The 27,851-nt window shown below is 38.3% G+C and overlaps 1 protein-coding gene across 31 annotated transcripts in view; it reads right to left on the bottom strand.

Moving 5' to 3' along the window:
* The window catches only part of Nrxn1 (neurexin 1), a 1,060,385-nt gene that overhangs the window by 28,110 nt on the left and 1,004,424 nt on the right, over positions 1-27,851 (bottom strand). The window contains exon 1 of one of the 31 annotated variants that reach the window (XM_036170805.1): positions 23,686-23,891. The exons of the other annotated variants lie outside the window; for them this stretch is intronic. Within the exon in view, the coding sequence (XP_036026698.1) occupies positions 23,686-23,718 (33 nt within the window). The 5' untranslated portion in view covers positions 23,719-23,891. Of the gene's footprint in view, positions 1-23,685; positions 23,892-27,851 lie in introns of those variants that run through there. 31 annotated transcript variants of the gene reach the window in all.

Raw genomic sequence — 27,851 nt, 5'->3', positions numbered from 1 at the left:
GCAATAGCCTATTCTCCTGTATATGACAAAAAGTTACATATACATATACAATCTAAAATGCAGATGGAAGAGTTACTATTATCAGTGTGATAGTTAAGTACTTGCTAAAACAACAACCCATTTGTATATTCATTTACCCAATTTGAATATGTGAACCTTGCCATTCATGAATATTTAGGGAAAGCTTACACTTCCCTGAGAATAGTTAGCTTTCACGTTTCTTTAATGTTTTTCCCAATTGATGCCCAAGACAATTACAAAAAAGTGGCCATAAATCATCTCTCTGCTTGGGAAAAAGACAGACTTGAAAGCTATTCAATTTTCTTCAAATTTTTTTCAGCTGCTTAAAATGTAGGCAATGACTTCAGCGGAGTTAAAGTAGGAATAAGTAGAGACACTCCAGCAGGTAAAGAGATTTACTCACACTCACACTCATTTTTGTGTGCAGTTGACACAAGTTCGTAACAGACCAAACTCAGGAAATATAGAAACATGTGCATAATGTTGCAAGTCAATGCATTTTAAGGAAAAGAGAGAGAACAACATTGGACTCCCGCCTAATTAAAAGGGAATGCTGTTTCAGCTAATTTATGTAACACAATAAAACCTTCAGGGAAGAAATGAGGTGTAAGAAAACATGAAACTAAATTATTGCTTTTAAATAAAACAGCATGTCTCTTTTATTACTTCTTTGAACTACTGTTGGCCTTTATTTTCATATTGCATTTTCAATTTTAGCCAATGTATATTTGGATGCTCATTCAAGAGCTTAAACTTTCAGAAAGGCATCTCAAAAATCTATTCTCCATAATCAGAATTTGGGGGGCAGGTAAGACCTCCAAATATTACTGTTGGTAAAACACATGAAAGAGATGAAAGAGAACTAGAGAATGGGGTAGTCCAATGTCCCCATTTTATTTGTTTTGGCTTTGGACAAATCACTTTTTGAAATGATTTAAGCTATTTCCAAATTAAATACTGACAGATGTTTGCAAATGTAAATTGAGGCTTTTTAATGGTGTTAAAATGAATCTCTAGCTCCTCTATTGAGACTAAATGTACTAATTAGTCACACAGGTTAAACCGAAAATCCTTACTGGTAATGAGGCCAAAACATAATTTATGACCGTAGCATGCCAGCGGTGGATAGCTTCAATCAGCAGGATTCCAAAATCCTTGATTTCACTGTTGGCGTGTAACATGTCAAGGAACAAAATCACAATTCACTGAGTGTTCATAGATTTTCTTGTACTAAGACTGACTTTAGTAATCATTCATGTAAGAACTTCATTTTATGTATCAGGAATGTGGAGCCAGAGAAATAATAAATATAACCAAAATTACATGTCTAATTAATGAGACTATATACACCTTCAGTAAACTGTGATTATCTTTTTACTCCAGATGTCTATCCATTCACCTGTTCATCCAATCATGCATACGTGCACACATGTATACACCCATCCCAACCCATTGCTTTGATGTACCTTACAAAGTTGCATGATAAAATTAATTTAAAACAAGTGAAAATGTGGCAGAGGCAGAATCACCACAGTGTGAAAAACCACTACAATCATTAAATGAAAGAGTTACATACATAAGGAGATCCATACACAGGTATTTTATTGTTTGATATGAGATCAAGCAGAAAAATAATGACACTAAGGGAAAAAATATAAACTCTAGACTTCTATTTTGAAAGTCCTATTATAAAAATCTTTATTTCAGCACATGTATTGTTTTATTGTTGCTTTTATGTATTAAAGATTTTTTTCCATTTTATTGCAAATAAGCAGTTTGTCTGCACACATGTGTGGGTTATCAAGTGTGTGCCTGGTGCCCATGGAGGTCAGAAGGATCCCCGACTCCCTGGAACTGGAGTTATAGGCCGTTGTGAGCTGCCCTGTGAATACTGGGGATTGCCCTGTGTCATCTTGAAGAGCAGCATGTACTTGTAACCAGTAAGGTGGCTCTGTAACTCCTATTACTGTTTTTAAGAATATCCAGAAGTTTATTCATTGACTTGCCCCAATCTTGAAGTTTACTGTTTTTCTAAGTAATCTCTGAATATAAACATGTGACTAAATTCTTGGCACACAGGGAGAAAAGCGAGTTGTTGAATCTTTCCTGTCTATAAATTTACTTGAATAACAATACAGTCACTTACTCTGTTTTCTTCCCACTAAGCCACTGGTGAACATCCATTCATCTTCCAAAGTCTCTCTTATTACCTCCTGTCTCCATAACATAACTACTAATGAGTTATTTCTTTTTGTCCCTCAATCAGCATTAGAAATCTGTCAAGTTATCTTTTATTAAGTGATAGTTTATTCATAATGTTATTTTTTAAAATAATCTAGACATGAGTTATTGATCAAGTTGGCATTATTTTTACAACGATCCTTGATTAGAAATTAAAAAACAAACAGAGTAGGATGGAGCCAGAAACAGCTAGTTAGCCAGGACATTTTAGAGGGTGAGGGAAGTAGCAGTTATTGTCAAAGACTGTGTCCTCTGGACAGAGCTTTAACCTAGTATGGTACGCGAGAACCTCTATAAGCACACAGTGCGTGGGGGAAATGGAACAGCAAGTGAGAAGGACATGGCTGGAAACAATGATTGCTTAGCAGAAAGTTCATGTTCTGATTTTATTGGAATCTATCAGCTGAATACAGATAATGTCATCAATCATGACCCCCAGATAAGCCAACATCTGAAACAGCTCTACGGAAAAATCGTTGGTCAGTGATGGAGAATGAACATTACCTATCTCAGATGTCATAATGGTATTTTGTTTGCTATTAGGAGAACCCATCCTTTACTGGGACTGGGTCTAGCTGTACTGGAGTGCTCAGCTTCTGTGTGTGAGTACTTCCCTCCTCATGCTTCACACCGATTTATTAATGTATAGTTAGGACATGGCGCTGCTGGAGCACCTAAGGTCAATGTATACCAGGTAGATCAATGTTGCCCAAATACTAGTTCAGAATTCAAGTCTCAGTTCTGGTCTTTTAAATAAAGTCCACTGTACTGAATTGCTTCATGTATTCTACGCACATATATTCATAGCACTTGCATGTGCACATGTTCACACACATATACATATATGTATGTATGAATATGGATACATATCTAAGTACTTGTATATACGAATCATAATAATTCACCTATATCACCATGTATGATTCCTCATGCCTGTATCCCCAGCACTGGGGAGGCTGAGGCTTGAGACATTCTAGAATAGCCTGGGCTGACTCAAAGAAACAAAAATAACAGAGCTAATAATATAAATATAAATATAAATAATAATTTTTTTAACCCATGATTGTAGGAATCATATTTGATGTGCGAAAATTTTTGAAAAGCAGGGAAGAACTCACAATGTAGTCTTCATATGCATATTATGGCTATTCTTGGTTGTCAACTAGACTACACCTGCAGTTAACTAAATTTTTATTATAATTAATAAGACAGTGCCTTTGCTTCTTGCATGACAATAAGGACAGTTGTGCCAAGTGCTGACAATGACCCTCAGCATCCATTTCATTTGATACAACCTCTTTTCACACAACATTCTCCTCTCCTTCCAGCTGAACAGGGTCTGTATCCCTTGCTCCAGCTGGCTCTTCACATAAGGCTATCACTGAGGGCTGCATCCCTTTTCCCAAGATGAAATTCATTGTAGCATTGCTTATTTAGTACATATATGCGAGTCTGATAATTAATCAGTAAGTTAAGAAGTGTCAATTCATGCCTGGCAACAGGATATTCTTTTTCCCAATAGCACTAAATATGCAAATTCACAGATATTGAAGTCCTAAGTCCTGTTCACTCTATGAGACAACCTATTGTATTCCAGGATCCAGATTTCACTGCTACTTTATGACATATGGTATCTACAGTGTTTAAATAAACAGAGAAAAGGAGGGGTCAGTTAGTAGCACTGCTAAGTGAAAAGAGAGAAGGGGAGAAGGAAGGAGGGCGGGATGGAGAGGGGGAGGGGGAGAGAAGAAGAGAGACAGAGAGACAGAGATTCTCTCAGGGTGACCAACGCACCAATGCTTCATGGTACAGTGGCTGTATCTGTAGTTACAATAGACTTGACCTATGGTATATTCACTGTGTTTATTTTTAAATGTGCCAATGAATTCTTACGAGACAAGCAAATTTTGTTTGTTTGTTTGGTTGGTTGGTTGGTTGGTTTTGTTTTTTTGAGACAGAGTTTCTCTGTGTAGCTTTGCGCCTTTCCTGGAACTCACTTTGGAGACCATGTTGGCCTTGAACTCAACAGAGATCCACCTGCCTCTGCCTCCCAAGTGCTGGGATTAAAGGCGTAAGCCACCACCACCCAGCTGAGCAAAATTTTTATTACATTAAAATAGAAGAGTATGTACCTTCCCAAATTATCCTGAAATGCAGAATTTTGAGAACTATTCAGATGAGTTTTATTTTATTTCAAATACTGTGTGTCAGAGTTCACATCTATATTTAAGCGTATGTCTCAGTTAAATAGAATAGGCTTAAAATTGTATTACTACTTAAAATTTTGGCATATTTCCTTTAAGCATAGAGTAAATATTTTATAAAACAACTATAGTTATGAGCAAACAATTTTCAAAGTATAATCATGTAAATAGTAAATATTGTATCTTGACTTCAAAACTACAAGAAATATTACATATGACATTTGAATTTGTTCCTATCATTACAGTAAGAATCTTTTTTTCCTTATGGTCACCTACTCTAATTCCACCACAAATCTTCTTGTGACAAACAGTGTTTGTCACCATTGCTCAAATGTGACAGCTCATTAAGTCTCAAAACAAGAATGAGAAAGTATAGATTCTTTTCCAGAACTATATCACCTAAGACCTGGAGAGAAGAACTGAGGTGAAAAGTGTACCTTTGGAAAATTTTACCTGCCTTACAACCTTTCTGGATGTGACCATGAAACTTTATAACTGGTTTCCACATGATGCCCTGTGGAGGGAATTTAAGGTAAAGAAACAAACAGACAAACAAAAATAACAACAAAATCCTGACATTATGTTTAGTAGAAAGAGTGCCTGAAGATTAGGTGGGAGGCAAAGGTCAAAATGTCTTGCACTAAGCTCATCTGTGTACTTTTATGAAGCATCTTTGTCTTCCAGGAATGCACTAAGATAAAACCTACTTTAGAAAGGACTTGGGGCTGGTGATGGTGGATGAGTAATCATTCTCTCTTTCTTTCACATTTAATATCCCTTAGCTACTCCTGTCTCCTACAGACTTTGTTTCAATAGTTTTATATTGTATGAACTTTTATTTGATTGCATGGAAAAATAGGCCTTTGTGTTTTTCTTCAAAAGCTAACAATATATTTAAAGTTTTATTTTTTTTCTGAAATGAAAATTATATGGAGATTAGGACTGGCTGACACAGCCATCAAATTTGGAGCAAGAAATAAAAGCACAGTCAAGTGCAGTCATGCAGTTTATTCCCATTGATTCTCATACACATTTATTACTCCATTCATCCATAGTGATTTGCTGAATAATTTTGAGTAATGAAGAGTTCTACAGTGGAAAACATCATTGATACTTTTCTGGCTCCAAATATTATCATACAGTGATTGAACATGCAGTTGCTTCTTTTCAGTTTTGAGGCAACATCTACCCCTTTATGGATCAGGCAATTAATCATACACACACTGGAGACTGCTTTTCTAGTGACTGGTATAATACTTAGCAACAGGATACAAATATCTGACCAGTGAACCAAACATGATTTCAGCCCATATAAAACATAAGTGATTTCATAGAGAAATTAAGAGTTTTATCTAACCACTATATGATACCAGCTATAATTCAAGCACTTAAAAAATTGATAAAAATAATTTCAAAGGTGGTGCTTCAAGGGAACAAAGTTGTTCTATGATCCATGAAATGTCATCACTTGGAAAAGGAAGAAGTATGGTCATGTTAATTTATTTAGAAAATTATGGCTTTCCCATCATCATCATTTAAAAAAAAAAAGACACCCTTTGTTTTTAGTTTATGAACAGGTGATTCAGCTGCATGTGTCTGTGAACCATGTGTGTGCAATGCCAGTGGAAGCCAGAAGAAGGCATCTCATTTCATAATTAAATAAATAGTGCTGATACTTAACTCCCCCCTCCCCAACTTTCACCTTTATGACTTTCTGTTTAATTGGTAGTCCCAACTGCCAGTGTGGCCACCTCAGGAGGAAAGAACACCTCACATCAGGCCAACCAGCCAATGCTGTGTGACTCTTACCAACACATTACCACATTTCACCTATAAAGCTGCAGGTTAATGTGGATATGCTCTTCCAGTTGTCATTACTGTAAGACTCCACAAGCATTTACTAGTTGGGAATGGTTTTGTGATAATGAGCTTGTGAGACAAGAGACAATCTACTTGTTCTGCTAAAATCCTTCTTGTTACAGTTTAATTACAATGTTCTGAACAATGTATCAAAATAATTTGCCCCAAACATGTAGGTAAAGTGTGTGTAAAGTGTGTGTGCGCGTGCGTCTGTGTGTGTGTGTGTGTGTGTGTGTGTGTGTGTGTGTGTGTGTGTATAGATGAAATTAGGTGGTTTTATTTGTTCTTAGAGACGATTTTTAAGATAGACAGGTTGTCCAGGTAAATCTAAGAAAAATGCTAAATGACTAGATCAATCTTTGTGATTCAATCCTCAAAGTCCCAACAGGGAAGGTGCCAGGCACACTGGTCCTCTTCGAGAACCTTGCTCTTTCCACACAGTAGGCAGAGAAGGACTATATTTGCATTTGAGCTGAACTGACTAGGCTTCAATCCCAGCTCTGTCACCTATCAACTCTGTGGCCCTGGGCAGCTTTCCTAAGTGTTCCAGGGTTCTTCCTGTGTAAAAGCAAAGTCATCATCAATGATTATGCACAGGTAACATGAGAATGAAGGGATCGAAGGTTGACAGGACTACGGACTAGCATGGTAGCTGGTACATGAAGCTGCTATTGAGCATTTATTATGCAGATGCAGCTTGGTGTCAAATTGGCACACGTTCTCCTTTGTACGGCAATGTGGGAGGAAGTAAGAATCCTAAGCACTAGATTTCACAAAAGTTTAGGCACAAAAATTGCCTTCATGAAGGAAAAATTGACAATTATCCATTTAAATACGTTATAAACAATATATTGTACATTATATTCTCTATACAACTGACATGAGAGCAGTGATGAAGCCTTATGAAGCAGCATCAAAACATGACATTCTGAAAACAAAAGGAGCGTCTCTGCCTTTCTTCTCAGCTGCTGACTGACCCAAGAACCCAGCATCTTTGGAGGCTCTGAGTAGTCCGAGTAGTTCCCTCCAGTTAAAGCAAGGGAAACGCTTGCACACTCAGGCATGGGTCAGGGGACCAGTGCAAATAACTGCTGTGCCCAGGTACAGGTCCCGACCTGCTGGCTTTCCATCCAGCTAGCAACTTACTCTTGTCACTTTAAGCTTCATTTTGGGTCATGTGGATGGTGAAAATAGCAAGTGGGATAATTTCCTCCTATTTTCTCCTGCACTTACACAGTACATCTTTTAAACAGTCCCCTGTTCCAGTGAATGTTTTTGTAAAGCCTGGAAGAAATGCTGGAGGATGGCACTCATCAACATCACTTGTGACTGTTAATTCTTGAGGGCACTCAGAAGTTGGTGCAAGGCCCATTAATGATGAGTTAGAGATGCACAAGAGGGCTGGGGGCGGGGGGTTCCTGACTGTCTTCTATTGAGAACTAGGAGCTTCATTGGAGAGCCCACATTTGTGCATATGCACTGGACAGCATCTGTGACAGAATTCTTCCTACAAGTATGGGGGTGTTTGATTTATTCATGTGATCTGGCTGTAGCCTTTCCTCCTTGCCCTCCTCCACCAAACCTGTCTCCCATTTCCCTTCATTCTAAATGTTGGCATGCTAGCTGATCAAGGACATGGAACAAACCTAGTCAATATAAAAATGTTCCCAGGAGAAATTATGAAAGCATCCAAGTCTACCTTTAAAACTGGAGGTTCAGAAGTCAGTTTTCCTTATGATTTCTATCATTCTCAGAACTAGCAACCTATCAGTGTCTCAGAGTCCAAAGTAGATCATCACCCATACCTCAGTGCTTTCCTAAACCCTGTGAGCATGTGCTGGCTGGGCATGTATTGAGGTGTGTGTGTGTGTGTGTGTGTGTGTGTGTGTGTGTGTGTGTGCCCGCCCTGTATGTGCAGAGGCCAGAACTGGACAGTGAGTGTCTTTCTATCACTCTCCATATTATCCCTTCACTATAGGGTCTCTTACTGAGCCTGGAGCTTGTCTGGCAGCCATCAAGCCCCAGTGCCCCTCCTGCCTGTATGCCCTTGTAATACAGGGGTTACAGATCTGAGGATGGTCATGTCCAGCTTTTGATGTGGGTGCTAAGTGTCCAAACACGTCTTCCTCTGGCCAATTCAAATAACTAATGGCTCTTCTCTTTTCTAAAGCTTTGTAGGCTCCTCCCCCTTCCAATCTGCTCTTCAGATTTACTTTGAGGTGGGATATAAGATAATCTCGAGGAATGATGAACTATCTCTAAAGAAAAGAGTGTCAAGAAAGATTCTTAAATAAGAAATCCCAGGTGATTCATAAACACTCAGTTGTGGCTCATAGGTTCCAGCACATAAGACATGTCCATTTTCCCTAAATACAACATTTCCTGTGAAGATAGGATGCAATTCTTCCAGAAATATTTGAATGATGATGTTCTCACCAAATCCAGAAAAACTTGCTATTCTCTCTATGCCAATCCTTTAAAAATGCTGCTCTTCTTATTATTCTTATGTGTATGTGTATATGTAGTGGGGGCAGGAGAGGCCAGGAGAGGACACCACATCCTCTGTAGCTGGAGTTACAGGCAGGTGTGGACAACCCAAGTCAGGTGCTGGGAACTGAGCTTTATTCAATACCATTAACTGTTGAATCTGTCCAGCCCCCATCTCAACTGTTATTTTCTAAGATTAAGTGAAATAGAAACCAATGGTTTCTGTGTTCCATTGAGTTTGCTGACATGGAATGAAAAAGGCCAAAAAGCAGTGGTCTTACCTTCTTTGGTAACTTGCTCCCTGAAAGCCTAGATGGTTCACTGACATACATGCTGATGGAGCCTGATGTGGTTTCACTTTGGTTATGCAATGTACCCTGAGCACAGGAAGGAATACTTTCCACACTGGTCATATTCTTGCCTTCCTAAAACAGTTATTTGCCTAACAAATCAAGAGTCTAATAAATCGAGTCTGGCTACTGATTACAGGACCTTGTATTGGACTCCCTAGAGGTCTAGTCCATGGTCATTTGAGTTGGGTATGCCTACATTGAAATCTGGACCCTATAAAGGGTATGGTTAAAACTTGAGTGAAATTTTCATGAGTTTTCACTTGAAAAATAGGAGGATTCAGTACCAATCTCTGCAGTGCAGCTGTCAGGGTTTAGAAACCATGATAGATGCCATGAAGAACACTCTTTCTGGAAAATAGTAAATGTTAAATAAACCTTGGCTATCGTCCTAATTATTGTTTGTGACTTACTTCCAGTACACTAGAAGGCAATGCCTTTCTCATTATAGTGGATTAAACCCCACCACCTGAGGACCACAAGAGGCAGACTGTGTGCATGTGCCTTGAAGAGAATATTGTAAAGGGGAGGAAAGGAGGAAAATATTTCATGAAGAATGCAAATGTATTTTTTTTTTCTGAATACCCTATTTTGCTTCTCAACTGCTAAACTCCATTTTATTTCAAAACATACTCCCTACCATTCCAAAGCATTTTGAGTTGGAAAGCCTTGGTTTTTTTGTTTCATAATAAGCTAACCGCAGGTGCAAACTCGGGGAGACAGGCCTTGGAAATTTTAAGTATGTTGCTATGGCAATGGTTTGCAAGAATGTGTATGAGTTCTGTCTTAGCTTACAAGCATTCAACTGAGTTCATATGTGGAGGTTCAAATCACTAGACACACAATGAAACAACTTTCTGTTGCCTATAGCAACCAGAGAATACTATTTATCTATCTATCCATTCATCCATCCATCCATCTATCTTTCATCTATTGATCTATCATCTATTCATTTACAATGTAGAAAACTGGTTTTTTAATTGCCTGGTTTAAATGGTCCCTTTCCCCCAGATTGACTTCTCTAGGAGAGGATGTATATGCAAACTATTATAATCATTTTCATCATTGTTGCAAATTCCCGACATGAAATAACTGTAATTTTTTCTTGTGAATTTCACATTACCAACACCAAAACTGAACTACACACAAAGAAGAGTGATAAATTCAAGAACTGTAGAAGAATTTTTAAAAAGGATGCCTTTTACAGGTGGGAGTAAATGATTCTTTTCATTGTACAATTGTCCCAGAATGTCACCATCACCTACAGAAAAAAGACAGCCAAAGTCACTGTGCGACTGCATGTGAACCATCCTTACTGTAGTTGTCCTTAAATGTCTCACTAATGTTTAATGCTCAAATCCAAATGTTAGCCTCATGATTCTCTGACAATAGGTAAGGATTCTTGGCAAATGCACTCTCATACCCCAAAAATGGTTTTCACAAAATACTGAAAATATTGCTCTAAAGTTATGTATTTGGTACATGCAGCAACTATTAAAAATTATCTGCAAGTTATAATGCTTTTCTATCTAAAATTAGCAATATAAAACTTTTAATCAATATTAAAAAAAGCATTCACCAGAGAGGAAAAGTTGGATTTCTATGGGTGTGTGTTCTTCAGTTTCCTTAGCAAAAACATTTACTGTGAATGGTTCAGTGTCATCTAAAGTGACATGCAAAAAATAAGTCCAGATGACCATGCCATCTCCTGCTTACTTTCTGACAACCCTCCCCTACAGCATGGCCAGCTACCAGAACCTGACAGTCATTGAAAATATACTTTGGTGCTTTAGTTTACCCACCCCTCAGTACACACACACACACACACACACACACACACCTAGTCTCTGCCTCACTACTTGCTGTAACACTGTATTTTGAACCTGCCATTGTTTTCTTGTTACACCCTCCACCCCATCCTAAAACAGCCTACAGCAGTGCTGGAATTAAACACATGAGAATACAGTAATTAGCTATGCAAACTGTCAAATGGCTTTAAAAACGGAAACCAATTCAGGAAACAGAACCATCAGCATTTTCGAGATGTAAGAGGAATTTGCATTGAGTTTTCATTTATTTTAAAAATAAATAGACTGCTTTAAAAAGTCCATGAGATTTCTATGGAAATAGGGCAACTCGGCTGATGTGTCTTTACATTTTGGTTCTCACTGTGCAGATAATATAGAAAACTTTTCAGTCCACCTGAAGTGCTAAGCTACATTGCCATAGATAGTCAAATAAACATTTCTCTCTTTCTCTTGTCAAAGGTGAGCAGTGACAAAACGTTTTCAAAATGGATACAAACAGAAGTAGAGGTTGAATGCATCCAGTTCCCCATGCAAGGTTTAGACAGTTTGATGAAGACTAACTAAATTAAATTGAGCTTGAGGAAATATGGAAGAGGAAAACCATTCTCAAAATATCTGGTGTGCTTCTGGGTGCATGGACAGGAATAGATAGTTCACGTTGGAGAAAGAGAACATTTATTAAAAACTTGGCAACCAAGTTGGCTGGTTTGGGGTTATGAAGCAACTGGTTTTCCCTCTCAGCTTCTCTGTGGCATTCCTATGAGACAGTATGGATAGTTCTGTATATACAGTTCTATATGAAGTGCTAAGCTACGTTGCCATAGATAGCCAAAGTTCCTTTAGCCCATTTGCATCCAGGAAAAGGAATACATCAGAATTACTTTAAATCCAGAGTAGCATTAACATACAATCCAAGCACAGCTGAGAGAAAATACAGTTTTCTGGTTTAAATCCCTTAGGTTTCAACATGCTGGAAACCTATCCTCTAACTGAGGATGTAGTACACTGTGACCAAACCTGGCCTAGAATAAGACACAGTGATCCAGGAAAAGCTCTGAGAGTTATCCTCCTTGGTCTGGGACAATCCCTCTCCATCCTATTGCTGTATAGAGTAAAGTGGATGACTATAGAAAAAAGTATAGTAAGAGAAGGTAAGGCAGGGAAGCCTTGAAGCAGAGGTCTAGTAAGCCTCAGACTGTGATGTTCATTCTAAGGAGCTGTGCATGTGATAAACCGCATAGGTAACTGTACACATGTACAAATATTAGTTCATGTCTGACTGGCAGAATCCGATTAAGCTCTCTGATGTATACCAATATTAATATCCTGCTTTGATTTGGAACTAGAGTGTGTAAAACATAATAGTACAAAAGAGCCTAAGTTGGCCTAGCCAACTCAACTTCCCTGTTCAGGGCTGGTTCTTCTTTCCTTATCTTTGGATACCATTCCACCAAATAAAAGAGTATCCAACAGAGGACACAGTTTCCCAGACAGTCACCTGCTTGCATTTTCCTTGACAACTTTCTGTGAATCTATAGTTACATATATCACAAAGAAGTAATCTTCTGTACCATAAAATGACTTGCTGACAGTCATATATGAGATGATATATGGGAACAAATGCTAAATAGAGTGAAATTCATTGAATCTAAACCACTTGCTCCCTGAAGTAATCATTGGTTTTAATGTACTTACCATTTTGAGTATTTTACCATGATTTGAGGTAGGGATACTGCCACAGGACATGTTATTGCTAATGGTAACATTTTAAAGCTGTGTTTTTCTAATTTATCCCCAAATACATAAGATTAAGGCATAAAATCCATGAGAAAAATCAGCAACAAAATTGCACACTTGTTTTAAAAGAGAAAATTGGAATAAAACGCAAATGAGATAAAATTGAAAAAAAAAATGAGAAGGAATGGTTAGGAATTCCTCAAAAATGAAGTTTTCCTTATTGATTTCTGGGCAGTACAGCTTACACCTATTTGCTTTTCTCCTATCACCTAATTTTACTTTGCAATCTTAGGATTCCTTAGAATCCTTACTCAGCTAATGGTTATGATACTATGAATATGCTTTCTTTCAATGTCACAGAATTCAGGAGACTCTCTTGACCTCTACGAGGTCTAAAAATAAGAGCTGGTGACTTAGCAACTTTATAACTAGTGCTGTGTTCAGGTTTTGATTCTTTGATGACAGGCAGGGACAGCAGAAGGCGGAGATGCCATTTGCTGACATCTGGGAAAAGCAAGGCCAAGCAAACAGAAACAATAAACATTAATTGCAGAAGACAGGAAAACAGGAGTCTTTCTTCACCTGTGTTTGGATAGTGGCAGGATGTCTGAGTCCATTTTACAAGTGAGATGATAATGGAACCATTTCAGAATTGGGGAAATAGAATTAATCTCATTCAGTGAAATGTGAAATAAAGTTTGACTTTAAATTCTAGAAAGAGTATGTCACAGAAAATCAGCATTATAATATGCACAAGAAAAACTATTCTGGCCAGGCTAGCTCTAGGACTGAAGTGTGTCTTTCAGATTTACTTCGAATAGCAATGACGACTTTAGGGTCAAACACCACATTGTAGAAGAGAAGAGTGGGGTGAGTTGAAGGTCTCCCCCAAACACCCCTTTTCAAAAGGAGATGGCAGGTGCAGTTTCTCATTCACTGTCCTGTGGTCGAAGAATGGGGGCTCTTGTGATGAATGGCTGCACACACATCATCCTTTTTCATCAGTCATAACAAATTGAAAACGGTGACGGGAATCATTCCTGATGAAGGCATAAAATATGTAATAGGAGACCGGTCAAAGATGGAGTACTTGTGACATGGCTCAGAGTTATGGACCTAGCGACAGTATTCACGAGGCCACAATAAAAAGAGCTGGCCAAGAAGTATTTGGCGTCCACATGTCCTACTGTTCCTCTCCTCAGCGAGGAGCTACATACAGTGCGTCTTCCTATGTTGCAGAAGGCCCGGGGGAATGTTTCCAACTGAAGTCTTTCAAGCTAACTGCTCTGGAAGTCAAATCTATCATTATAAGATTAGTTTAAAACCTCAAATGCTACTGTACATATCAATTTATACTTCAAATTGCTACTTCCTTGGATTATCCATTGAATCCCAGTGGGGAGTAAATAGTTTCAGTTTAGATTCTGACAACAAATTTAAAAAAGAAATCCTGAAAGATATAATTACTACATCTTCTATATCTTAAGAAGTCTTTAAATTCTTAATGTAAAACTCTCAAATTTATATCCATATGTCTAAAAGACTACTTCCCTGCTAAGGAAGCCTACTGACCATGAATGTGTGTAAACTGTACTGGTTCTTATGTACAAATAGGGAATGTCCATAAAAGTAATTTGTCCTACATACCTTTTGTTCTCAGTACACACCCACTTTCTTTTGTAAGCGTTTGTAGAAAAATGCTTGCAAAGTCTTCTTCTCTGAGTGTCTCATCTGGCATTTTATAAGTCTATCTCCCATAAATCTCTACCAATGCTATTTCTTGGATCAAAATTTTCCTTTCCTTCCTCTTCCATTAGAAGCCACCGTGCTCCTTATTGTTGGGAGGACAAAGTGAAGCTGGTTTGGGAATGCAAGACTTTTAGTTCAGAGCATATGTCACCTTATAAAACATTTATTGATACAAGGCCTGAAACTACAAAGAGCAGGTACATACACTTGGGTGATTATTTGGTGAATTTGGCCTCTGATTTTACACCACAGGCTTCTTATTAAGAACAGCAGAAAAGAAATAAGAGTTCTTGATATACTGGAATAAACGTTTTCACTTATAATGAATAATTTAGCTATTTTGGCTTCCGTTGTCTGAAAAATAGATCCCAAATAATTGTGCAGCCTCCTAGCCAAGTGCAGGAAAAGAAACACTGGCAGAATAGAAACAGTCCTTTGTCTTCATAAAAAAATTGCTTGTTTTTTTATGAACACATTCTGCAATTTTTTTCCTCATTTGCCAAGAAGAAAAGATGCCATTTCTTCTGTTGCTTTTGCTATTGTGAATTTCTAGGATTCCATATCGCCAGTTCCCTGACACCCAGCAGACTCACAGGCAGAATGCTAATGAGCCTGTGTCATCTTCACTGTGGAAATGGGAAAACCAACTTTGCCTCTAATTAGGGCCATGATGGAATTATCCACACAAAATTACCACAAAAATTCAGTAAGAAAATGCCAGATGCAAATTTAGGCAAGGTGATTTAATAACATGAAAGCCATCCCTGTTTCCAAGACCATTGTTTAAAGAAGAATCATTCTTAAAAGACATTTAGATTTACTCATACTGTAAAATCACGAAGGCTTAAAGTTGCTATGTCTCACCTTAAAAAGGAAGAGATCAAGCAACAAAAATAATTGTACGTGGTCTTTAAATTGCTGTAGAACCTTCCCTGGCACACTTTATTGCATAAATCAATGGAAAAGAAAATGTTTGAAGGTGGGTAAGCTCCCAAAAATAACCTGTTCTCATTGGGATCTGTAGAATTTCAGGGGAATTGGAAGTGACTGTAAGTGTAGATATGAAGTTTAGAAGAGAGGGCTGAGAGTGATGTAGATAAACCAAGAACAGCAAAAAGAGAGAAAAGATTCCAAGAGCAAACATAAAACCAATGTTTAAAACAGCTCATGTTTCCTTGTGGAAATTCTGAGTAGCCATGAGAGGAGGATTCACTCAATTAATGTTGGAAATCAAACCACTATCACACTGAAACCTCCCAGCATAGTCTCATGATACTTAGTAACAGGTAGGAAAATGGAACTGTTTCTAGAAAATCATCTTTCACTGTGAAGTAGTACTGGCAAGTATGAGGTGATTACATTAGATGTTAACGTTTGTGCAAGACCAATGAAGTGAAAATGATGTTCAATGAGTTTATAATACTTTTTATAATCTAAAGTTAGTCCTATTACCATATGCATGTTTAGATTAAAGGAGAGGATATGCATTGATCTAATTAACTTCTAGATGGAACTCTCTACTTAGCCCAGGCTGGCCTGGAACTCAGAAATCCTTCTGCTTCTGCCTCCTGAGTGCTGGGATTAAAGTTGTGCACCACCATGCCCATCTGTTACAGGATTTTGCATGTGTTATTTTATTTTTTTTAATACTCAGATACATTCAAAAGGACAAGGGAAGGGAACAGCTGCAACCAATAAAATATAAATCCATCATTTTTATATTTATAGGCATCAAACATATTATTCTTGTTTGAATGGCATATTTTCAAAATATCCTTGCATTTTAGAGTTCTGTGTCAATCAAGTGCCTAGCTTTCTTAGTCTCATCTCACTAAATCTTCATATCTTCATTCATATCTCTTCCCACAAAGTACAAAGACTTGACACAATGTTTATGGACTTGTTGGGTAGAAAGAGACAAACTAAAATAAATATTTATTTTGTTAATACACCAAGGGACTCTTTTTAAAACAAGGCCACCATCTATTGTGAAGCTCACTGGTCTTTTGAAAACTCAGCCCAAGCTAGAGTCATCTGTAACAGGGATCTTCAATTGAGAAAAATCTCTTCATCAAATTGGGACTGTAGGCAATTCTGTGGAGCATTTTCTTGATTATGAGAGGGAGGCAGTCCCTTGTAGCCAGTGCCACCATGGACATGGTGCTGTGAGATAATCCTCTTGCACACTGTAAAGATTTATCGCTTGAATTGGTTGAATAAAACACTGATTGGCTGGTAGTTGGGCAGGAAGTTAGGTGGGAAAACAAAATTGAGAATGGTGGGAAGAGGGAGGGTGGATTCAAGGAATCGACAGCCAGACACAGAGGAAGCAAGATGAGAATGCTGGACTGAGAAAATGTACCAAGTCATGTGGCTAAACATAGATAAGTTTTATGGTTTAATTTTAGCATAAGAGCTAGTTAATAATAAGTCTGAGCTACTGGCCAAGCACAATAAGTAATATTAAGCCTCCAAGTCAATTATTTTGGAAATGGCTGCCTGTTGAGTATTTGGGAACAGGCAGGTAGGAGAGAAATGTTCTGCCTACAGACAGGTGGTCCTGGGAAATATAAGGCAGCTCAAGCTATGGGAGCAAGTCAATAACAGCGTTCTTCCACATCTCTGCTTTAGTCCTTGCTTCCAGGTCCCTTCCCTACTTGAGTTTCTGCCTTGGTTTCCCTCAGTGATGGACTGTGATTGTGTAAGCCAAAAAAGCCTTCCCTCCCAAAGTTGCATTTGTCAGCCTTTTATCAGTAACAGAAAGTAACAAACAAATATTGTGATTGTTATCATAGGGACTTTGTACGAAAGACAAATTTGAGAATCTAGTAAAACTATTACCATGGATGGCTTTAAACACCACCTCAAGCTTACTTATCTCCAGTTGGGGATTTTGTGAAGCAAGAACGATTCAGTTTAATATTTCACACCAAAGCGTAGTTAAATTGTGCATGTAATGTCCCATAATTAGTGTTCTAAACAGAAACAACCATTGAGGAAGTACTACCACTGATAACAATTCCAGGAGCATGAGTAGGCTGTGTGTGCTGCTATTTTTACTTTTGAAAATTGTTTCACTCAAGCCCGGAGAGTGCATTCTGACCATACTCACATTCACTCTTCCATCCTCTGTAGGAAATGAAGAAATTGAGACCACAACACAAATAGCCACACTGAAAATGTCTTGGACTAATTTCCAAGCACGCTTAATTTACCTTCAGGCCCAAGATAACTTATACTTGTCCCTAATCTAGCTATTTAAAAAAATAATTAGTTTTAAGGATAATTCCTGCTCTTCCTTCTCCTCTCCTTCCTCTTTCTTCTCCTCCCGCTCCTCCTTCTCCTCTTTCTTCTTCTCCTTCCTCTCCTGCTGCTGCTTCTGAGCATTGAACCCAGGGCCTCACACATTGTAGACAAGTACTCTACCACTGAGAAACACTCTGGGATATTAAGAGGATATATAGCCACCTGATTTGATCTGATCTTGCATTATTTTTCATGGTGTGCTCATATAACTAGGGGTTTTAAACATATATAGTGAAATGACATTAGCTAGTCTCTTACTAGAGCGAACTCTTTCTGTAAGCAAAAACATGATCAGACAACCAGAAGACATGTGCCCATTAGCCGATACTCCAGGGTGAGGTAGTTCAGCCTCCAGCTCTCTTCTGGTATTTTATTTGTCCCAGTTGGTCAAGTAAACTTGCAAGACAGCAAGTCCCTTACTTTCTGTCAGTCACTGATGATCTCTAGCAGAGTTTTGTACAGCTCAATCAACCAGTTTTTTTACGGACCATAACTAACAGATGTACAAGAACCACTGTGATGAGAACTTAGCCATTGTGATGTATTATTGCACGAATCTTGTCATAAAGGTAAGATGATGCCTAGAAAAGCCAACAACAGTTATTCCCTGGCCAAACTTCTGACTTGTTACATACAGACATCCTTTGGACCTATTACTTAGCAGCTACACATTTAGCGATGGTTTATATAGGCACACATTTCAAAACACTGCATTGGGCTCTAAAGATATTACATTATCATCACAAACCTAAAGGAAGGTGATCCCCTTTAGTGTTGTGCTACTGGAAAAAGTAGTGTGTAAGTGAAAACAATGCTTGTTAACACAATAGAGGGTGAGTGTAAAAGCACATGTCCTTGTGGAATAGAGATAGGTTACACATGTAAAGATGAGGATTGATTTTTGAAGCAATTGCCTTGCAACTGCACAGTACAAAGTTAAAAAAAAAATGAATTCCTAGAAAAAATTTGACCTGACAATAAATAAGCAGTTTTACTAAATAATAAAAGCAGCACTGCTTTACCAGAACACATACTTTATTATATATATGTTCACATATGTGTAATCTATAGTTTTATGTACTGTATGATTTTATAATTCTTCCAGTGATCGACTACAGGTTGTTTGCCTTCCCCTATCCCCATCCCAGTGCTGGGTATCAAATTGAAGCCTTCCCTCATGCTAGGTAAATGCTGTGCCACTAATAGATATTTGATGCCTTGGCATTTTGTCTTTGAGTATATGCTCTAAGGAGAATTTTCAGAGTGAAAGACTGCAAAGAAGTCAGACAGTCAAAGGCACTTTTCATACTCTAAAACCTGATTTAATCCACAGATTCACAGGCAATCTGTGATAGAAACCTCTATCAACCTACTTTGGGTCAAAAACTTGGAATGATACAGAGCCAACAGAACGTATCTTAAAAAGCAAGAGTAACTGAGATGGCGGGATGAGATTTCAGGAGCAACTTCTCTGGGAAGCTGAACTCTTCTTTGGTGCTCTCACCACTGTCAGACTTTTCAGTCATTAAACCAAGGATATCTGAAGTAATGGGGTGATTATTGAAAAAAGAACACACATCATGGTTTTGGAGAAACAGTAAAAATATACTTGAGACTTTCTGGAAGTAAGAAAATAATTTCTGTTTTGTCTGAAGATTTAAAAAGGTTGGAATAAAAAAAAATTGAATTTGGAGATACAGTTCAGAATGGAGCTGAAAAGTTGAGGAGCAAGTAAATGTGTGGTGGTAATCCCATAATTTATAACACAAAGAGAAAATATTCCATAGAGTCTTGACTCTGCTCAGTGGCTAATTGTTTGGATCATTCTGCACTGTATCTCCTGGAAGGCTCTAGAGATATCCATGGATCTATAACTGCCTGTGACTTGCCCCAATTATTTTAAATAATGGAGACTGTTTGCCTGCTCCAGAGTATTGTGCTTAGCTCCATTCTGCATGTCAGAGGGACTAGGTCAGAAGGCAGGCCTTCAAGATATCAAATATCAGCTGTTACATAATGGTAAACAGGACAGCAGAAAATGAAATCAATTGGGCTGAACAAGGGCTACCTCAGTAGAAATTAAAGAAATTCAAAGGTTAATTATATACAAGCATATAGTTTCATGGAACACTGCAAAATGAATTCTCACTGTGTTGTCTATAACTGGCAACTTTAAGCTCTGGGGTAAGGAACATCATTTTTCGGATCAAGGGGCTTTTAAGCACATGAATTATAGGTAAAGCCACAGAGGAGTAAAAACACTAAGAAGCAAAGAAAGGTGGAAGGTAAAAGCGAAGACAGGATAATAAATATATATCACTCAGTCTGGCTCTAGTTAGGTATTCAACACACAGCTCACCTATGGATTATGCTGATGCACGTAACATCAGAATTAAGAACACAGATTTGGAAGAGATTGGGTGTTTTCAGGGTGGTAGGGCAATAGACAAGGACACTTTGGATAACACGGAAGATGGTTTCTGGGCTGGAGAAATGGTTCAGCAGTTTGGAGCACACATTGCTCTTGCAGAGGACCTGGGTTCAATCCCCAGCACCCACATGCTAGCTCAAAATCACCTGTAATTCCAGGGATCTAATGCCCTCTCTGGGCACCAGGCAGACCAGTGATGTACATGCATGCATGCATGCAGGCAAAAGCATTGTACATATGATATAAAATAAACAAATCTAAAACAGAAAACCTTGTTTCAAATGAGTCATTTGCTAAATGGTGGAACATATACCTAGTTCTCAAAATCTTTAAACTATATGCATAGACAGAGGCTTGTGGATCTGGGCTCCATGTTTCTGTTTCCTGCTTAAAAACTAAAAGTTGTAGGTTATGGGGGATTTCCCCACAAATCAACATCCATCATAGAGTTAATTGATTGCACTTGTAGTTTGTAAGTGTGTCCAGAGGCTTTGGGATGAACCTATTTCACAAATTAAAGGGGTAGTTATATGAAACTAACACAGACAGTAACATTTCAGTATCACTATCTCAAATGTCTTTAAGATGTAATGCTGCACCACTAATGATTTTGTAAAATGTAACCATTTCCCTGGTTAATATCTCAATGAGAAATTTGCTTGGCAGATAAACCAAATACAATTGGAATCAGTTACCAAATACGACTTTAGAGCTTATCCTGTTTTTAATTGATTGATTGATTAGTTATGTGATCAGTGGACTTTAAAGCAAGTGTTACTCTGTCTCCCTGACTGGCTTTGAACTCACTGTGAAACCGAGGATGGCCTCACACTTGGCAATCCTTCCACTTTCTCCCAAGTGCTTGGAAATTGGTGTGTCCCAATATATTTGGTATTTTATGGATATTATAAGTTCACTCCTCTTTGCCTATAGCTTCTCCTATTGAAGAACTTTGATAGTACACTCAATGGAAATTCCACCCTTTATCACTGGAACATTTTGTTTAATGAACAGCAGTTAACACGCCAATAAAGAAATCTCTGTCCCATTTTCTGTGTACTGACTCTTGCTTCTTTCTAGGAATGTTAGAGGGAATTTGCTAAATGAAGAACCATTAATTTCTAAGGATAGGACATAAAGGAAAAGAGATGGGGCCATGATAAGGAATCAGCTGTCTTCACTTTCTGGAAAAAAATAGTATAAATTGCCTAAATACAGTTCAAGAGACCAATTATCTTTAATATCATTCAAAATATACCAAAACTCAAGATTTCCATTATCTTGCTTAGATGATGATTCTTTGCTTGTAAAGCCAAGGTTCCAAAGATATGTCCAAAGACACCTGCAACATGGTAAAACTTTCCTAGAGAAAAAAAAATCCTATTTGCTAGGTGCTCCATCTAAATGATAAAGTAGTTGGCACTGAAGGACCCATGGACAAAAAGATATGTATTTAAAGATTTTTAATTTGTGTTTTCAGGACATGATTTGTATCAAATTCATTTTATTTAGAATTAAATATATTACCTGGATTCAAGAAAAAAAATTATAAGAATCATTAAAATCAGAGATTTTTGGAAATAAGTGAATTTCCATCCTGCCCTAGTCCTGTGCCTTTTGGGGGCAAAGCTGTGTGGCCATGAGTGACAGAAGCCAGATGGAGGATGCTAAGAGATTTATTTCATTTCAGAATTTCAACTGGTCATCAAAACCCTCAGTTTTTGTGATAAAAAGAACAAAACCATAAACTATTCAGATATTGTTCTACATAGACATGTGCATCTATGTAAAAGTTAGTAGTAAGTAATAGTGGCTAATTTATCATAGGCTGTCAATATTTTCAGTACTGACTCAATACACACAATTTTGGTAACACTATAGATGCTTCACTTAAGGTCTGATAAACAAGTTTAACAGTAATTTAGATATTTCCATTTAGATGCCACCAACTCAAATTGTATAAACTTGATTTGAATTTTCCTCCTATTTTTCCTTAACATGGTAAAAACAACAGCAAAAAATTCACAAACAACATAAAGGCAAGGCACCATTTATAACCTGGTAAAGCAATTTCTATTCATGGATCTTCTTCCACAATCTAAGCAGGAGAGGCTACTGAATTTAAAATAGCTGTCACCACAGAAATGATATCCTGTCTCCTAATTAAAAGAAGACGCAATCAGAAGTTCCCCTGAAAGGAAACAGCAGGCTTACTTCACCAGGAAGCACTCTTCCACCCCTCCCCACCCCCAGCCTTCGCTAATGCTAATGTGCAGTCCCTTCTGTCTTCCATCTGCTCCACCCCCACCTATTGTCTCCACTCCCTGCCAAGCATGCCAGTCCCATCTGGACATCCAAGTGCTTCTGCTAGCTTTGATTCCCATGGGTCCAGGCAATGCTTGAAAGCCAAGGCGTTTTTACTCCTCTCAAGAGCAAGGACTAGCTAGAACATTATCAAACGATCCCCTAAGGTATATTCTCTCTCTCTCTCTCTCTCTCTCTCTCTCTCTCTCTCTCTCTCTCTCTCTCACACACACACACACACACACACACACACACACACACACATCCCCCCCCCCACATACACATTCACACACATATCCAAAGATACACAAAACCTCTTGCATACATAAACAGCAGTTTTTAGAATCCTATCCCTGGATAAATTATTTTAGAACACGTTCTTAGTTCTCTTATCTAGGAAACATTTCTAGAGATCGAAATCTTGCTGCCATTGAAATAATTGAAGTTAGTATTTAAAAAATATCAACACTTTCATTATCCAACACATACAGTTCTTAAGTAAGCAGACGTGATGTAAATGTTACTCAAATCCTATCATCAGGAAATATTTATAGTAGTTAAGTTTAATCACTGATCGGTAATACAGTTTCTGTTACCCAACATGCATATAATTCAGACACAACACCTTGTGAATTCTCCGTAAAAATCTCACTGTGCGGCAAAGCATGCACGTCCAGAATATAAGCATATTTAAGCAACATTTTTACCAAATCACTACCAGTAATAAAGCAGTCTGGTAAGTATTAAAAGCAGCGTTTATTCATGCTTTAACTTGACCCAAGTTAATGCATACACAGAGATAAACACACACACACACACACACACACACACACACACACACACAATTACACAAACACAAGTTTTGGTTGTTTTTGCCGAAAGCATGCTGGAAAAGAAAAAAAAAACCCTGAAGCTCACAGAAAAGCAGCAGACAAAAACTAGAAGCAACCATGCTCAGGGTTTAAGGACATTTCCAAATTTAAAAATCTCTCCACAGTTCATATACAGCGTGCATAAATTTGACATGCAATCTCCAAGAAGAAACATTCTCATATAAATCTTAAAATCAGTTCATCCGAATGAGCCTGTTCGTATTTCCATTCTTATTGATTTTAAGCTTCTGGTATCTTAAAGCCTGCATGCTGCCGAACTAAGCTGTGCTTAGCGGCTGTGACAGAAGAAGCTACCTGCGAGTTTTCACAGTGCCATCTCATATCCATGTCTGTCTGGCTACCCTGCGTGCTTAGAGCTTTTTTCTTAATTCTTAATGGAAATCCTAGGAAATTTAGTCCATCCTCTGAAATCAATACTGGTGACAGGAGAGCTCCCTGACTCAGTGGGAGATCAAGATGATAAATTGCCTGCGCATCAGCCTGGCCTATCAGTGCCCTGCACACAGATGGGCGAGAAAAGACACAGAAAAGGCTCTATCAGTCACGTGTCACGGAGGAGCCAATGGCTGGCGCGCTACTGCAGGAAGGGATGCTGCAGTTCCGTCTGCAGTTGAGGAGGCTGTTGGTACACAGCCCAGCCCGCGCCCCGCTTAAAAGTCCAGGCAGTCACCGCTGTTGAATTTGCTTCGGGACTCAAGGGGTGCAGGGCTGCCTTTTAACCCCAGTACTCACACGCGCAGGGGCTTTTCCGCTATAATTCTTTCCAACCCACATGATCAGTCAGAAGAGAAAGTATTCCTTTCAACAGCTCAGACCTTAACTCCCACGTGCTTTCCTTCAGAGAATTGCCATTGTTTTTGCCTCGTCTTAAATTAGAAGCCTTAAACTGCGATTATTATCTTGCGCTCTTTATACTAGACTCTCCTCAAAGCTTTATAATTGGATTTATAATTTTATTTCTAAGTCAATGAATGGCACCCCGCCCCCCAACACACAATGTTTTGTTTATTATGGATGTTTTTATGGGGTGACTTTTGTGAGAGTAACTATGCGTCAGGAAATACATTGGGCTTTTTGCCAATTAGAACACTTCCTTTTAAAACCGAAGAACCAATAAATACGCCATTTGATTGATCATTAAAAATAAAAACATGCTGGAGCCACACATCTTGCTTCCCAAATCCTGAAGAACAAACGTGTTAGCTAGCAATAGAATGAAAACATGTACCTCCACCACTGCTACGACTACTATTATTGTTATTAAGTGCCTTTCCTCTGGAATTTAAAATAATTCTTTGGTAAATAAAGGCTGCACACCTGGAACACCATATGGAAACCTGTCCCTAATCCATCTGCTACCATGCTGAAACGGGAACACAGTCCACAGTGCTTTACATTCTGATGATATGCAAAGACAAGGGACTATGGTATTTTGTCAAACAACAGAACCGTGAAGATCTAAAAACCAAAAGCTCAAAAGAAATACGGCACTTTAAAAGTTAATTAGTCACCCAACACTACTCAGAAAAGTGAATCTGAGGAGAAACACTAATAGGAACACTGTCGGAAGTAAGTGGTGACTGAGCTTGAGACTGCTAAAATCTCTCACTCGTGATTGACTACCATTTTTATAAGACATTCCTAAAATATAGAACCCCGTGATAGATTTTGCTAGTGTCTTCCTCTTTCATTAAGCATCAGCTATGAGAAAATAACAGAGCACTTTTCAGTTTCTCTAAATATGTTGTCTTATGATTGATACATGGATTTGTCCTATTTGTTTAATAACAACATAGCCTCTGACAATGAGACTTTACACCTTCAAAACAAAAGGTGAAAGCAAATAATCACCACCAAACTCTAGCATCATATCTGCTCATGACAACGTAACATTGCTGTAGCAAAGCCAGAGGCCAACATGAGTCACTGGTGATCAATCAATCGGGTAAGGGACAATAGAGCCTCACAGCAAAATACTCTGCAACTCTAAAACATAGTTGACAAATTTATACATGCCTAGATGAAGATATGCCTAAGATACACAGCTCTTTGAAATACAAGGCACAAAACTTACAAGCTGCACAAGCGTGTTTTATTGTGTTCTTCACCTGGAGGGGTTCATTTCATCCAAAATCTAGAACTCAAGTTTATAGATAGTGATCGTCATTCCTTGTTTCTACCTAGATTCCTATAACTTTAATAGATATGGACTTAAAAATCAAGAATTGGCTAAAGTCAGCCAAGGGCTGATGATTTCTTAAGGATTTATTTTTAATCCTGAATTATCCTAAAAACCAGTTACTTAAGTTGGTAGCTCTCTCTGCCCTCCACCTATCTCCCTACCCCAAATTGGATATTCAAGGATGAAGGGGCATTTTCTGATTGATACAACTGGAGGCTATACTGTTACCTAGTGATTTGGGATGCACAGGGCATGTTCCACATCAGAGACACCTGGCCCCAAATAGCTATAATACCATGATGTAAAAGACATGTCCTAAACACTAAAAATTTTTATCTTATTTTCAACCAAAAAATTTAAAAAATTGTATACTGCGATTTATGTTATCAAGATGCAATGAAATGAGCAAAGAGAGTTTGGACTATGCTAGTTGTGGAGGGAAGAAAACCACAAGTGAGGATGAAAGGTAGAACACGACTCACAGTATGACGACCTGGACGTCCACACAAAGTGTGTTGAAAAGGATGTCAGGCCAGTTTGCTCAAATGCTGCCTTTGGCTCAAAGAATCTATTCTTGATAGGTTTTCTTTTTATTAAAGTAAAGTAAGAAATTGATATCATTTAGATTAACACTACAAATACCAATGACTTGAGTTCTATGCCTCCCATGGTTTTCCATGTTTAAGCATGTGGCCAGATACAGCATAGGACTGGATGAGAGATGATATGAAGGGTGTAAGGGCTTTTTTTCACCCTCAAAATAAAATTCTTAGACTACTTCAGCAATCCTTGTAGGCAGGAATGGGAAAGGAGAAAACAAGCAAAGCCTGTTATAAACTATCCTGTAGCATGGCTTGCAGAAAGGGCAAAATGCCCTTATTTTCCCTCAGAAACTGCCCTCAGCTCTTGTCCTTACACCCTCAGTGAATCTTTTGATCCATGGGCAAGTTTCCCAAAGGTTGAAGGGTTCTCAAGACTAGCTTCAGATTTATTCTCTTTTTTGCCTTCATTCATGTTATGTCAATTCCCATGCTGTTCCAAGCCTGAAATGGTCATGATCAGGGCTTAGCTCCCGAGCTCCCTGGCAATGAGAACAACTTCAAGCCACCTTCAAGCTGAAGTTGCAGGAATGAAGTCTCGGTCTTTTTTTTCCCTCTTCCTGCCCCCTCCCCTTTCTGTGAGCAAAATCCTAAAAGGATAAAAAGTTATTTTTAAAAAATCCCAAGACCCATGGGTATCATAGCATACTGTTGTGTGGGGGCAATACAAGCTGATAGGTTTTCATCACTTCCTCAGCTTTTATAGCTCAAATAGTTCAGACTCTTCTTATATACATCAGACTTGGATGCAAAGTTTGATCAGTTTTGCTTAAAATATACCCCAGTGGCATTTTAGCCATTTCAGAGTATGGATCAACACAATGTTGATACATTTCAAGATCCTTTAAACACACACACACACACACACACACACACACGAGAGAGAGAAAGAGAGAGAGAGAGAGAGAGAGAGAGAGAGAGAGAGAGAGAGAGAGAGAGAGAGAATGTGGATCAGTGGATAAAGGCTCTTGACACAAAGCCTGATCACTTGAGTTCAATCCCTGAGACCCACATGAGGGATTCCAAGCTGTTGTCTGATGTCTACACATGTAACATGACATGTCCTAACCTTGATAAATCAAGAAATGTAGCTATGAAAAATTTAAAAATGAACAGCTATTAACTAGAGTGGCATTTTAGAACAGGAAGAAGCTGATGTCGAGTAAGAGGAAGAACGGGCCCTCCATCTGCCCTCTCCATCTCCAGATCCCTGTCCATATGACACTGAGGAGAAATGAAGCCCCCAAAGCCACTACTATTGAGAAAACAGAGCAAGAGCCCCCCAGATATTCAAATGAATATCTGTAGGTTAGGAACTACAACATGGTATGGTTCAGTACTTATATTTTTTTAATATTTGACTTCTGGGGATGCACTCAGATGACCCTGGAACTCACTCTGTAGCTCATGATGGTCTCCAACCTTAAAGTCTTCCTGTAATGGCTTCTTGAGTGCGGGGATTATCAGCATAAGCTGCTATGCCTAGTTCCCAAGTATCTTCCTCTTAGAAAATGTAAATTTCCTTTTGAAAATGTAAATTGCCACACCATAGTCATCAATGAGAAGTGGGATGCATAGATGACTTTTCAAAAGACATATGTCAGGAAGTAAGTTCCAGTTGAGAGACAATATCATACAGGGAATTATTTTGGAACTTTTTCATTTTTTTTTTTTTATGA

The sequence above is a fragment of the Onychomys torridus genome, chromosome 21, assembly GCF_903995425.1.
Source record: "Onychomys torridus chromosome 21, mOncTor1.1, whole genome shotgun sequence".
Lineage (NCBI taxonomy): Eukaryota > Metazoa > Chordata > Mammalia > Rodentia > Cricetidae > Onychomys > Onychomys torridus.
This window is presented reverse-complemented; position numbering and strand designations above follow the sequence as displayed.